Genomic DNA, 14,528 nt, shown 5'->3' with positions numbered 1-14,528 from the left:
TTCATTATCTGAGCGAAGATTGGATTTTTCTTCTACATATTCATAATTTTTTTTATAAGTAAGTTATTCACTTTTTCTATATATTTAATTGAAACTTATTTTAAACAATTTTCTACACTATCATTATATAAAACTTAACTCTAACATAAAATTAACACCATAGAAATTACGACATCAAACAAGGAACAGAGACAAGAGCCGAAATCAGTAGCAAATTAAACTCATTCGCTCAAAAAATGCCAACAAAAAAAAAAAAAAAAAAAAAAAAAAAAAAGAACGAAAGAACCATTTTGAGGTCAGTAGGGGGATACTATTATGAGTGATACATACGATCGGCGTTATTAGCTGTTGAATGCTGCCCAATTTGCCAAACAATCAGCAACTTGCTGGACTACATGTATCTATATTGATGAAGTTTTGCATAGATGATGTATTAGCATGAATATTTCTTTTCATTTATCTAAGAGATAATGGTCAAAAGCACACCTCAAGCATTCCTTTTTTTGTAAGTTTTCTACCAGAATTATTAGGTGTTTGGGTTTCTTACCTAAACTATCACCAATTATTTATTAAAATACACCTCGACTAGTATATGATGGTGCGTGGTGTACATTCTCTCTCTCTCTCTCTTTTTAAATGGTGCAAAATCGTACTCCACGCGGATAATTAAAGTAATTAATTGGAATTTCTTTTAAAAAAAAAAGAGATAATGGTCAAAAACGTATATGAAGTATCACTTTCTCACAAGTTCCTAAGACCATGCATAAGTATACTCTTTAGTCGAAGTGTGTTTTGATAAATAAATAATATAGTTCGGAAGTAATAAAACACCGATAGTTCGTGTGTGTTTTGATAAATAATTGGTTATATTTCAGGTAGAAAACGCAAACACTTGATAGTTCAGGTAGGAAATTCACAAAAAAGTGATAGTTGAGGCGTGTTTTTTAAAATCATTATCTCTTTATATTTAATCATGGCAGAGTTTATTATACTTGTCAAATTAGGCTTGGCCCAATTCGACCCAAAAATACCAGGCTCAAAGGAGGAGGATTGCCCTGGCCTTATAAAGACGTGGTTCTCGAAGTCACCGATGTGGTATATTCTCTTCACCCCCTTTGGCCCAGATTCGGATATTCTTTTAGTCCGGGGTCTACTGTCCGATCTAGAGCGTGCACATTCATGGACTGTGGGCATTTTTCACCCCCTATCGGTCTGGGACCTGTCAATTGGTTCGAGGGCATTCTTCCCCCCTCTTTTTCTGGGGGCAATTCAAAAATAAAAAAATGAATTAAATTTACAAAAGCGTTGTCCATGATATATAGTAGGGGTTTGGCCATGATATATAAAATCATGATTTCATATTTTGATTTCAAATTAGCATTTGTTCATGCAATTTGCACAAATTTCAACTTTAACTTCATATCATGATTTCAAATCCCAAATTCTCCAAAAAGGTATGATTTGGGATTCCAAATCATGATTTCATTTTTTTTCAAAATGCAAAACTTGACCCATAAATTTATATTATATTTTGTAAAAAAAATCCATAAGTTGGTAGATATACTTACCAACCATGTTTACCAACCATTTATATCAAATATTAAAAGATCTGCAAGTTAGTAGTATAATTATTACAAATTTACTCTTACTGACCATTTATCATTGTCCATACCATGTGGGGGATTATATCAAAGAGTTGTTACACTACAACTCATGTTCAATTTTCCTTTTTATTGAACTAAAGTTCTATCAATTGATGTTGTATTTTTTAAAAAGACCTTCTAGTAGCGTCACTACAAAAAATGGGTAACTAGCGGAGGTTAAAACCTGCGCGAATTGCAACTTTCAACCTCCACAAATTACCCATTTTTTGTACTGCGTATTAATTTTGTTATGAACTATGATTTGCTCATTTGGTAAGATTCTATAAGAATTCAGAAAATTTTGATGGTTTTTACAACTTGTGGTTTTTTTATGTCTATGAGAAAAAATACAACTTAAGAAATCCAAATTGCATGTTCAAACAAAACTTCAATTTCAATTTCAAATCGTTATGATTGATTTCATAACTTGATTTCAAATTATGTCCAAACGGCTCCATAGTATGGGTAAACTAGTAGTTTGAAAAGTGCCCTCTGACTTGGTCTTCTCTAAAACTTCCCTTTATAAGTAATATATTTTATTGATATTTATTTCTACATATGGGTCCTTTCACCTTTGTCATAATCTGAAGAGATATTAAAGTTAATGTGCTCAATTTCCAACATTAAAGTGGTATAAACATGTGAAATCAAGCATCATATATAGTCGTAGTAGTGTTAATGTCATGATGATGACTAAAAAAGTTCAAATGCTATTTTTTAGCTACTTATATACTAGTAGTTACATATATATTATACGAGGAAATGAGATCTCCTATATATGGGATCTCCCATACATAGACTTCCATGAAGAATTAGAAAAGTTGTAATATACTCTTTGCAATATTAACTTCTCATACCAGACTATTGAGTACTATCTAAATTAGTTAATGAAAGTAGCCAGACTTAATTTGTCAGAAAATGAATTTGTGACCATATCTAATAATATTTGGGAGACTATGCATTCTGCACCTTTTGCTACTTGAGTAGCCAGACTTAATTTGTCAGAAAATGAATTTGTGACCATATCTAATAATATTTGGGAGACTATGCATTCTGCACCTTTTGCTACTTGAATTTGGTGCTTAAGGCTGAAGAAATCTGAACCTAATATAATGGACATAAAGACTTTTATTAAAGGGGAACATCACATGGTACGTATTAATTATTTGCACAAAAAAAGAATAAAACGGGGAAATAAAATACAAAATCTAATCCCTTAACAGTACGACATAATCAAAGTCAAATGCATATAACAAAAGTAAACCAAAAAAAAAAAAAAAAAAAACATTTAAAAAGAGAAAGTCTACCTTTCTTACATGTATATAATTTATTCAATGATACAGCCTGATTTTTTTAATTTTCTTTTTTCCTTTTAGTTCAATACCTATCCAATCACGTAAAAGCAAACCAAAGTCAAAGAAACACAACTGATCGTCAATCAAGGATAATGGTAAAAATGTGATTTTGTAGGAGGTGGTGGTGGAGGTGGTGGTGGTGGAGGTGACGGTGGTGGTGGTGGAGGAGATCTTGAGCTACAACCAAATGAACTGCAATCCACTGGACCCTGTGAATAAAATGTCTTACATTCATTGACTGAACGTTGTGATGGCCGATAGGGTATACAATTCTTCTTATCATCTATGTCCTTCAACTTGAGACAAATCTTCGGTTCAACACAGAAATAATTATCTGAGTAGGTGAAATTCTCCAACCTTGGCAACGAGCAAATACTAGCCGGAATCTCTCCCGAGAGCTTGTTATGTGCCACGTTGAGATGTTCCAATTTCTTCATACCTCCAATTGTCTCTGGCAACTTTCCAACAAGATTGTTAAAACTCACATCAAAAACCGTCACATTTTTCAACAACCCTAATTCTTCTGGCAAACATCCATTTAAGCCAGCATTCGTGAGAATAATCTCATTTAGCGTTTGCGACATATTTGCTATACTTGGTGGTATACATCCCCTGACTTTAATATTTGCCATGACCAAGGCAGAAACGGTTGATTTTCCGAAGTTTTTGGGCCATGCAAACTGAAAATCGTTGTTGTTTATGAAAAGGGCATCGAGTTTTCGATCCCAAAGTTTTGAAGGGACATTTCCTTTGAATTGGTTATACCTAATATCAAGAAACTTCAAAGAAGGAAGAGAGAGAACAACCGAAGGAAATTTACCATACAAAAGATTGTTACTCACGTCAAGTTCATAAAGAACTCGAAGCTTCGAAAAAGATTTTGGGATAGTGCCAACAAATCTGTTGGAGTTTATATGAAAAACAGCTAAATCAGTCAACAAACCAAGATCTTCAGGCAAGTAGCCAGAGATATTTGCATGGTTGAGGTCAATTCCAGCGACAGTGGTGATTTTAGGGTTATCTGGAGCCGGAGCACAGTAAACTCCGGTGTAGTTGCAAACTTTGTATCCATACCAATTCCTCGTGAAGTTTCTTGGGTCGGAAGTAATGACATGTTTCCAAGCTTGAAGAGCAATGTAAGCATTGAAAAGTCTAGGGTTTATTGAAGGTGCAGGAGGATAAGCTTGAAGAGAGGGTTTTGAGAAGAAAAAAATGATGAAGAAGAAGCAACAAAGGGCTAAGTTGATGAACTTCATGATTGTGGGATGAGTTTTAGGAGTACTTTAGGGTTTAAGACAACACTTGATGTTGTTCTTGCACAAGTTGTTCGTATTATGTTGGAATATGTTTAGATAGATGCACAAAGGGTTGATATTTAAATGGCTGTTGGTGGAGGCTAAGGGGCTGGTAGAGAGAGTATTTTCATTTAATTAATTAAATTAAATATAGGGATTAGGAATCAGACAACTACAATTAGGATATTCAAAATTGAACATATCTTACTTAATGCTGATCTTCTTTTTTTGATAATAATGTGCTAGTTGGTGATATACATATACTAAAATATATTCCTAAGATTTATTTTCATAAATATGACTTGCTTTAGGGAGGTACTACTGAGAGTTCTCTTAGGGTCTGTTTGGAAAGCCACCTGGTAATTGGAATTGGTGTAATTACTACCCTAGTAATTCAACAGCCTAGTAATTACACAGTATTGTAATTACAACGACTTGTTTGTTTGTCATAATGTAATTACAGTGTAATTACAAGCATGCTGTTTGGTTGGACAAGTGTAATTACACAGTTAGTTTAATTTTAAAATAAAACCTAATTATAAAAAATTTAAAATTAATATTTAAAAAATATGTGCCTTTATAAATGATATTAAATTAGCTATTTAATAACACATTGTTTCTTGAAAATATGTTAATTAATAATCATATGTTTGTAACTAATATTGTAAAAAATAGTTGATATATAATTTCAAATTAATAATATTTTAAGTTTAATTGATTATAAAACTTAAAAGCATACTTTTTTTGTGAGAACATCATGGGATTGGATGTTTGACAAAAAAAAGAATATTTATAAATATAATGCCACAACATTATTAAAGTCGGAAATATAACCTAAATTCAAAATCCAAAAGAAAAAAATTTAACATAATACTCTTATGTCAAATTCCAACATTATATAAGTAAGTTCCAACGTAACATAAGTAAATACTCCTATAATTCAAAAGAAAGGGAAAATATAAGTCTATAACCACATTCACAACGAAATTCTACTTTAATAACGTTACTCATTATATGCCAAGTTTGTTAATGACTCATTCTTTTTAATATTAAGCGGTGTAGTTTCAAAAATTAGAATAATAATACGATTATGCTAAATGAATAAAAAATTAATCAATTAATAGAAATAAAAAATAAATTAGAAAAGCAAAGAAATTAAAATAAAATAAAATAAAAAATAAATTAAATAATAGAAATTAAAATAAAATAAAAAAGAAATAAACTCAAAAGTAACTTTATAATTACAGGGTATAAGTACACCCATTTCTCAGCCCCCTCTTGAGAATTGGAGAGTGTAATTACACCCTCTCAATTACACCCAATTCCCACCTAACTGTGTAATTACCTGGTCAAACAAACAAGCCTAATTACACCCAATTACATCCAATTTCAATTACCTGGGTGGCTTTCCTAATAGGCCCTTATAATTTGGATGCCTTATGTCTATCCTTTAAACAAAATATGATCTGGAAATTGCAGTACATTATAGACAAAACTGATGATGTTGTACAAATTGCTCCTAAAGTTTGATGGACAGTAGCTACTGATTTCACCGAAAACACGGTCTTTTGTCATTTAATTTGGGGGCTTGGTATTATATTAGTTAAAAAATTGGATTATTTTGTGCACATATCATGTTTTTTATTCAACTTCCTATGTACTTTTAGTGATTTAAGACAAAGCCAGAGTCATGGAAAGGTAAAGGTTGGATTTTATTGCGGGGGGAGTGGGGAGGCTACATCATTGTTTAGAAAATTGAGAGGAAGAAATTGTAGGTTTATTTTCTAAAATAAAAACTTTTATCAGTACGAATTATGATTTTTAAAGAAACTACTTGGAGGGACTGGCAGTGTCCCACTTAGTTATACTGATTATTATAGAGGGAAGTTAATTTATTGGAAAGCCAAACCTTAAGAACTAAGAAATAAAATATAAAGTGTTAGTTAGAAATTTGGAAGCAGTGTTAGTTAGAAATTTGGAAACAATGAACACACAACAATAATGGTACTTCCATTAGTTAGTACATTGTGATCTAACAACATCATACATATGTTTAATTTGGTATTGCATGCCTTTCATGCATTGACTCAGTAACTTATGATGGGGAAGTTCATTAATTTGAGGGATATAGGTATGGAGTATAATTTAAGTGCTCTTCTTTTTTCATATATTTTAATTTATGGGGATAATTGTTGTAGGACCAGATGATCTGGCTAGCTGCTTTTATTTTTACTAAAAGCTAAAGAAAAACTTACTTTGGTTTACTTGGTACAGAGGTCTTTGAAATTTTGGTAGCAAGGAACTTAACTACTACATTTCTTGTTGAAGTGGCAAAACTAGCTAGTTGCTTGAACATTTTAGGGATAATTTATCAAGCTTTAATTAAGTCTTGGTTGCCCTAGCTACTACTTATTTTTATGCAATTTGGTTCTACTAATTATTGAACATAAGATGCATGTATTAGGCTAAAGACGCTTTTAACATGGCCTGATATTATCCTTTTAGGCCAAACTTAAACAATTTTTCTATAAGGACACACACAATCAAGGGTAACTTTGTTTGCTGATAAAATTATGTCGGAATTATAATGCAGGAATAAATAATTTCTGAGTTATTTAGTAGTACTAATGATTTGATCTTAAATTGGATAAAATTTGATAAATATTTGTTTTCAATTTTAATTTTGACTTCTTAATAATCCTTGGAAAAGGGGCTTTCTCAGAAGGTCAATTGTATTATTATACTTAAATGTAGCTAATCCTTAGATTGTTATCTCACGCATAAATGTAGATAAAAATACAAACAAACGACGCAAGTATAAATTAACACTGAGTCTTATATCGAGACCCGGTAACCAAATGATAGTCAGTAGTCAGTAGTTAAAACTTAAAAGCAGGTCAATGTGAATTCTAATTTTTTCCCCCTCTTTCACATTTACTTTATTGTAAAGCGAGTAGTGTTATTCTTTTTCCTCACACGGGGATTCGGTGAAGCGAATATAATTAGTCCTAATAATCTTTTTTTTTTAAAAAATTTTTTTTTCCCCTGATCCTCTAATTTTTCATTATTTTAATTTTGCTTTTGGTTGGTTTGAGTTTTTGGTCATCATAAGCAGGTGAAACCTAGCTGGCAGGAAGGAGAGTTAACCACAATGAACCATTCAACCATGCTTCCACTGAAATTCTTTTTTCTTTTGTGAATTTAAAATTGCACTTTGATGTGAAATGTGTGTAATTTTTAGTCTCTTGCATGTGAAAATTAAAATTGATGTTTTATCGGTATTCTAAAGTCAACAATACTTCGGTTGGAATTTAGCAAGAGGGAAACAATTTGCCTGAAAGTGTATGCTTCATGATCTAATTACTGATGAAAGAGTCAAGTTTAATTACAGTAATCTGGCTTTTCTTGAAAATGAACCTTTTAGACTTGAGGGAAAAAGTCATTGGTAGAAACTAACCCTAATCATATATTAATGGGATTTAAAAAAAAAAAAAAAAAAAAAAAAAAAAAAAAAAAAAAAAAACATGATGTTAGTGAAAATACATCATCTTCACTTGTCATTATATGAATTAGAACGTAAGCTGATTATGAAATGAAAAAAATAAAGATCTAATAATTTTCAAAATGTTCACTTTTTCTAGAGAATCACTAGGACCAGTTCTTAAAGTTGAAGACTTTTGAATTCAACTACCAAATCTTAAAGACCAATATGGTGGAAAAGAAGACAATTGTTTTGCTCTCAGTTTCTACAATTTGGTGAGTATCAGTGGTAACTAATTGTCCATAATACCAATTCAAACAATTTTAGGCGTAATAGAACAAGTTAAAATGTGTAGTAATTAAAAGAAGACAAGTTTGAGCAACCCGTATGTATCATCCCCAATTCTATACCCTGAAAAATATGTAGGACGAACTATCTTATCCCAATACGTTTATATTTTACTCTAATTAGGCGGGTATGTATGGACGAAAAGACTATTTTGAAATTAACAAAGTTTCAACTCATTTTTTTTTTAATCGTTCGATACGTATTTGTAACCTAGCTCGACTAATTCGAATTCATGTCGAGTAGGTTCATTAAAAATAAAAAGTTTTATCAAGAAGTTTTTCGTTGCTTGAACTCAAACTCGAGATATGCAATTAAGTGGGGAATTCTGACTACCCACCATACTATTTGGAGATAATAAAGCTGAACTCACTTAGGTGAAGGGCTATAGACTCAGTTCCCAGGATTTTCTCATCTTCTTCCTTCTCCTTTCTCCAATTTACATGCCCGTTTTCTCTTCAGAAAAATAAAGTTAAAATAAGGATAGGCCAAAATTGAGACCGGATCAAATGATTAATTAGTTAGGTGTATAAGTCGATTACGTTTAAGAGTGGTTGAAGAAGGGGTAAATGGCTGTGAGAACTTGATTTAATTTAGTGTCTAATTAAAACGTCATCAATGTTTGACATATACCACTATCCATATACATAAGATCCTTTTCACTGTCACTTTTGGCTTGGCACATAATGTCTAATCGCTGCTAGGAATATTTAACTTTGACTTTTATTTAGTAATATAATATATAGTTGTATAATACTCCCTCCGTTCCATAATACGTGGTTTTTTAGGCTTTTCATTTTTTTTTCAAAATAAATGGTGCTTTAGGATTTTAAGAAAACTTTGAGAAGATTCTTCCAAGATTACCATTATTTAAATAGTCAAGATTCATTAACTATCTTTTTTTCTTTCTAGAAAGTAGTAAAACTTGATTAGGGCTAAGTTAGTAAAAAAACTCCTAATTTTCTAGAAGTGAGCAATTTCTTAAGGGGTGTGCATGAACCTAAAAAAACCACTTATTATGGAATAGAGGGAGTACATCAATAAAAAGAAATTGAAGAGTTGTTGAAGATCTTATTTTCTTGAAATTTGAAAGGTTATATTCAAACATATGGTCGATTTGCTGCTTTTCAGAACTAATGTCTCTTCTAGAAGAAGATCACACTGAAGAAATTTTACATGACATGATGGTCTTTGTTCTATTAAGTATTGATCAAGTTGTGATCTCTAGCTATTTCGTGGAAAAAAGAAAAGTAATGTCACAATAAGTAGTACTCTATTAAAAATATTTCTTATTCTTTTTTTGTCGGAGAATAAGCTTGACGATCAACAGCTATAAGGCACAAGTTGTGAAGCTTTAGAAGAAGGTGGTTCAACCAACAATATGCATAAACAAGAGAATGCTTTGGGCTTCATTTCCTTGAGGATCAAATAAATCTTTCTTTATGTTAACACTCCAACTTCCAATAATAGTTTCTGGAGGAGCGTCTGTTAGATTGTTTAGCCAACTACAAACCTAACAAAAAGTTGGCATGAATCTTCTAAGTAACTAATTAGAGTTTATGTAGAATTTGGTATGAAAGAGAGAGAATCGATTGGAGGCAAAATGTAAAAAATGTATTCAATTACTTTGTACATTGTATATTTATACGATAATGATACATAAAACAAATTCTGTCTACTTTACGCGGCACCTTCTCACTGGTTACGTTTTCATTGCATACTTTATACGTATATACAAGTCACTCTGCTCATGTAATGGAAGAGTCTAGGTGCTCATTATGTGAAACCACTGTCTGACACTATTCATTTGACACACCGGATTGTGACACATACGAGCCGGCTTAGATGAAGCAAAGTGTACTTCACTCTGGTCAACCCTTCTCTTAGTTTTAGGATATGAATCAATATACACAAAATTACTTGTTGCCTTGTCTAAAGCTTTTCAAATTCCATATTGACAGAGTCGGCTGGCCCTTCTGGTGACCAGCCTCTCTCGTTGACTCCGGATCATCAAATCTAGTACCCCCCTCCCCCACCCCCCACCCCCACCCCCACCCCTCAAGTTGGAAGGGGCAGAGAGCACACCCAACTTGGAGGTGTTGGAGATAATTTGTGGTGGATTTGAGCTGAACTTCAAATTGAAAATTCGAGTTTAAAGACGACTCCATCTAATATGCACATGTCATAGTAGCATCCATGTATTTTGTGTATATCATTTTGTATATTCATTTATCTCATATATATCATGTATATTTATATATATCCATGAAAATCTGTGCATGATATACACCGATATACATGCTTTACATGTGATATGCACATGTTGTAGTGGCATCTATGAAAATCTGTATGTGATATACACATGTGACAGAGACATTCAGTACTAAAAAATTACTATTTTCTCATTGAAAATTTTTTAGTGATTATTTCTCACTGAATGTCTGTGCGAAAAATATAAATAGTAGAATTTTCACATGAAAAAATTATGAAGTTTCCCATCGTTTCAGTGGGAACCTGTTTCCCACCATGGATTTTCCCAATGAAATTATTCGGTGAAAATGAGGTGGGAAAATCATGTTTTATAGCACAAATTTCCCACTGAATGTTGGTGAGAAAAACCTTTTTTTCTAGTAGTGATTCTTTACGTATGTTTTTTCACTTAAAAAGTCCGAATCACTTATAATCTTCCTCAAATTTTTTATATAGTGTCGCCATGTGTTTTCAACCAATTCCAACCGCGCCCACTCACACCCCTTCAATCCAACAAAAAAGAATTAGAAGAAGAGGAGGAGGAGGAGCAGGAGGAGGAGAAGGGAGAAGAAGAAAAAGAAGGTTGAAATTTGCTTTTTCCTTTTGTTCTCTTGACTTTTGTTTTTGGACTTCTCTGATATGAGAACATTAATTTTTAAAAGGGGGTATATATTTCAAGTGTGAATTTAGGAGGAGAATCTTTAGAATCCCCTATTACCTAGTTGGTTTTCGCTGGATATGGCTATACATGAGCTTCAATTGCTAAATATATATTTCGGCAAAAAGTATGTCAATATCGGTTAAGAGTTTTATATAGGTGTCAATATGTTATGCTTGAACGTCAGATGTAAAAATGAATGTAAAATTGGAAAAATGATACAAATTGGTCCATCAACCATTTGGTATTTGGTGCTTTTACACCTCAACAATTGTGTGTAATATTTTTTTATCCAACGGGCCAGAACTCATAGAAGTTTGACAAATTTTGTTCGTGCTAAATTTTTTGTTAGGCTTCTTTAAATTGGACTATGAAACTGAAACAATGTATTTAAAGTTTCAATAAGCAATTATACATTGATTTCTTGCTACTTTTTTTGTGAGGCTTCTTTAAATTGGAACATGAAACTGAAATAAGGGAGTATTTAAAGTTCCAATAAGCAATTATATATTGAGTAATTACTTATATTTTTATCGCTTTTTATTGGAGAATATATGAAAATAATAGTTGAGAAGAGATTTTTACATGCAATGCCAACATTAATAAAACCAATTATAGTATAAAAATTTAAACAAGTCAAAATCATGAATTAAATGGTGTTTTCGTGGATATGTAATGAGAGCCAGTCATGTTGGAGTCCCACGTTGCCGGGTTTAAGTGGTGTGGCCTCCTTATATACTTATGACAATCCTCCTGCGAAAGCCCTGGCTTTTGCGCCGGTCCCATCTTCTATTGCCCATGCTTCGGATGGTCTTGGGCGGCGGAGAGAGGGGGTTGGGGGGGGGGGGGGATGTTGGATTTCCACATTGGTGGGTTTAAATAGTCTCCTTATATGGCTTTGGACAATAATGAAATAAAATCTAATAAACATGAAAATTATAGAGGATATTATTGGATTTGACTTCTACTTTCCTGTTGAATAAATCCATTAAAAATAGGTATGTTATTAAGTTTATTGCTATGCCAAGTTCATAATTGTCCTTGAGGATTCATGCAAATAAATAGATAAAAAGATTTTATAGTTTATATTCGATGTTTAAAACTGCAAGATATTTCCACGATCGAGGGAGTACGAAAAAATCATTTCCCCTCAAAGCTAGGATAAATAGATTAAGATATGCATTGAGTGCCCTTTTTTTATTTTTTTTTTATTTTTTTATTTTTAAAGAAAAGAAAAAGAAATAGAGTTTTATCTTTCTGCCATCGTGGTTAATTAATTTGAAGCTCTTTTTATATTAACACTAGGAAAATAATTCACTTTCAATAAGGATTTTAAAAAAGGAAAAATTGATATCTTCTGATTTATGATACTCTCCTACTTTGTGAAATCAAAAGTACTGGACATCAATTTTCTGGGCAGATAAATGTGGAACTGTTTTTGAACGGTCTGTACCCTTTTGTACCACCAATGAAAGTGGCTCTTTTGAACATCTAATTGGCTCTCATGCCATAAACTCTGATGTAACTATTATGTAGATATATAATATATCGGTAGTATCTGTTTAACCAAAAAAAAAAAAAAAAGTACTGGACATCAGTTTAAGAATAATCAAATTTATTAACTATTCAAAAAAGGTAGAAATATACCCCCCAACTTTGCGATTTAGAGCAGATATACACCCGTTATTAAAGTGATGTAAATATACCCTTGCCATTACAAAATTGTGCAAATATATCCTTTTTGCTGACGGATTTTTTTTATTTTTGAAATCATTTAGTTTATTTTTTAATTACGAAAAAAACCACGTGACTTTAAAAAAAAAAAAAAAAAAGTCTACCCATTTTTTTTTAATAGACATATTTTTCTAAAGCCACATGATAATTTTTTTTCTAGTGGGTCGGGTCTGGTTCGTTTAAAAAAATGGGTAGACTTATTTATTTTTAAATCTACAAAGATATTCTTTTAAAAGAAAGGACCTGACCCACTAGAAATTTTATTACCATGTGGCATTAGAAAAACATGTCTACTAAAAAAAATGGGTCGACTTTTAAAAGCCAGATGACATTTTATTAATTAAAAAATAAGCTAAATGATGTGATATGAATGCACACTTGAACACATTTGGATGAATAAGAAATCTCTCCTCTCTTGTCTCTCTATTTCTATTGTACAACCATTGCCTTGCTTTAAATTCTGCATTAACTAAGAAAGTTGTGGCCACCGTAAGTAGTAATATTTCAATGGTTCGAGGGCGAGCGCTATTACATTTTGACCTATTATGTCATTGGTTGAGGGTAAGACGGTGGATTGAAGTTCCATCGCATTAAGAGGGTAAGATATCGGGTTTGAGTCCCAGTGCACTATGATGACAATATAAGATGTTGGGTTCATGTCCCATCACATTGTGGCCTAAAACGCCTTTGAATGAATAAGACATTGGGTTTTAAGACATTGGGTTTAAGTCCTAGTGCACCATAGTGATGATATAATGATGACTAAAGCAAAATAAAGTGTTTCTGATGAAAAGTCTTGAACCTGTCCCACTTGATATGCTCCATTCCATGAGGGGAATGTGGTAGCAGTGCATAATAATTCTAAATGAGAACAAGTGGTTAAACGAATGAAAGTGGGCATGACAAATGACAAAATAATGTTAATCATTATTGTGGTAATATAAGAGGAAGAACATTATGGGTTCTCAATGTGGTTCTTCTAAAGAAGAAGGTAATTTTTGCCATTATGACAGGTCATTGGGCACGCGGTTGTCATGCGACTCAATTTGATAAAATTTTATAAATCCTCCATCAAAAGAAAGGAATACAATTTCAAAGTGATGTCGAGGTGGGTCTATGAATATGATAAAGACAATGGCTTATAATGAAAATTAATGAATCGCTTATATATGATTATAGTCCATTCCTTGAAGAGAATGTGACTTGTGATAAACAGCGTGAATGCTCGCCCATTGTAAAAGTGAATCATGTAAAATTGTGGCTAAGGACGTGTTCATGTATGGTTGAATAGATACCACAACTCACCTTTACGGGAGGTTTGAGAGAAATAAGAAAATTTATATTTTGACATAAACGATCATTGATCACGTACTTTTAGTATGTCATAAATATTGTGGTATGCCTTATCATGAATAGTCAAAGGGTAATAGCAAGAAATAAATCTTGCCTATAAAGGTTTTGACCATGACCATGATGACAATAACTCCCTAAAAGAAGATGTTCACCGTATGGATGGTATTATGAAATATGTGGTAGTACATAATTAATTGGGAGCTCTGGAAAAGCTAATTTGTTACTACCCGGAGGAAAGAAATTGTTCATAATATTGGTGTTGTAGTAAGTCTCAAAAGAAACTTTTTCAGTTTCAAAGGCATTAGCAAAATATGAATTATATTGAGACTATAAATTATGGGAAGGTTTGATATCTTCATATTACTACAACTATAGCTGGTAAATAAAATGTATGTATAATATAGCCCCTTTTTC

At 32.1% G+C, this 14,528-nt stretch overlaps 1 protein-coding gene across 1 annotated transcript; it reads right to left on the bottom strand.

Annotated features, from left to right (window-relative positions):
• Positions 1-2,910: 2,910 nt before the first annotated feature.
• On the bottom strand, positions 2,911-4,348 carry LOC132068469 (leucine-rich repeat extensin-like protein 6). Its single transcript, XM_059462070.1, has one exon. The coding sequence runs from the start codon at positions 4,252-4,254 to the stop codon at positions 3,082-3,084; it is 1,173 nt and encodes a 390-aa protein (XP_059318053.1). The 5' UTR covers positions 4,255-4,348; the 3' UTR covers positions 2,911-3,081.
• Between the last annotated feature and the right edge of the window lie 10,180 nt (positions 4,349-14,528).

This window comes from Lycium ferocissimum, chromosome 1 (assembly GCF_029784015.1).
Source record: "Lycium ferocissimum isolate CSIRO_LF1 chromosome 1, AGI_CSIRO_Lferr_CH_V1, whole genome shotgun sequence".
Classification (NCBI taxonomy): Eukaryota; Viridiplantae; Streptophyta; class Magnoliopsida; order Solanales; family Solanaceae; genus Lycium; species Lycium ferocissimum.
This window is presented reverse-complemented; position numbering and strand designations above follow the sequence as displayed.

Bases quoted from the DNA above. Each gene is read 5' to 3' on its own strand.
- LOC132068469 (XM_059462070.1), bottom strand. From the start codon at position 4,254: ATGAAGTTCATCAACTTAGCCCTTTGTTGCTTCTTCTTCATCATTTTT.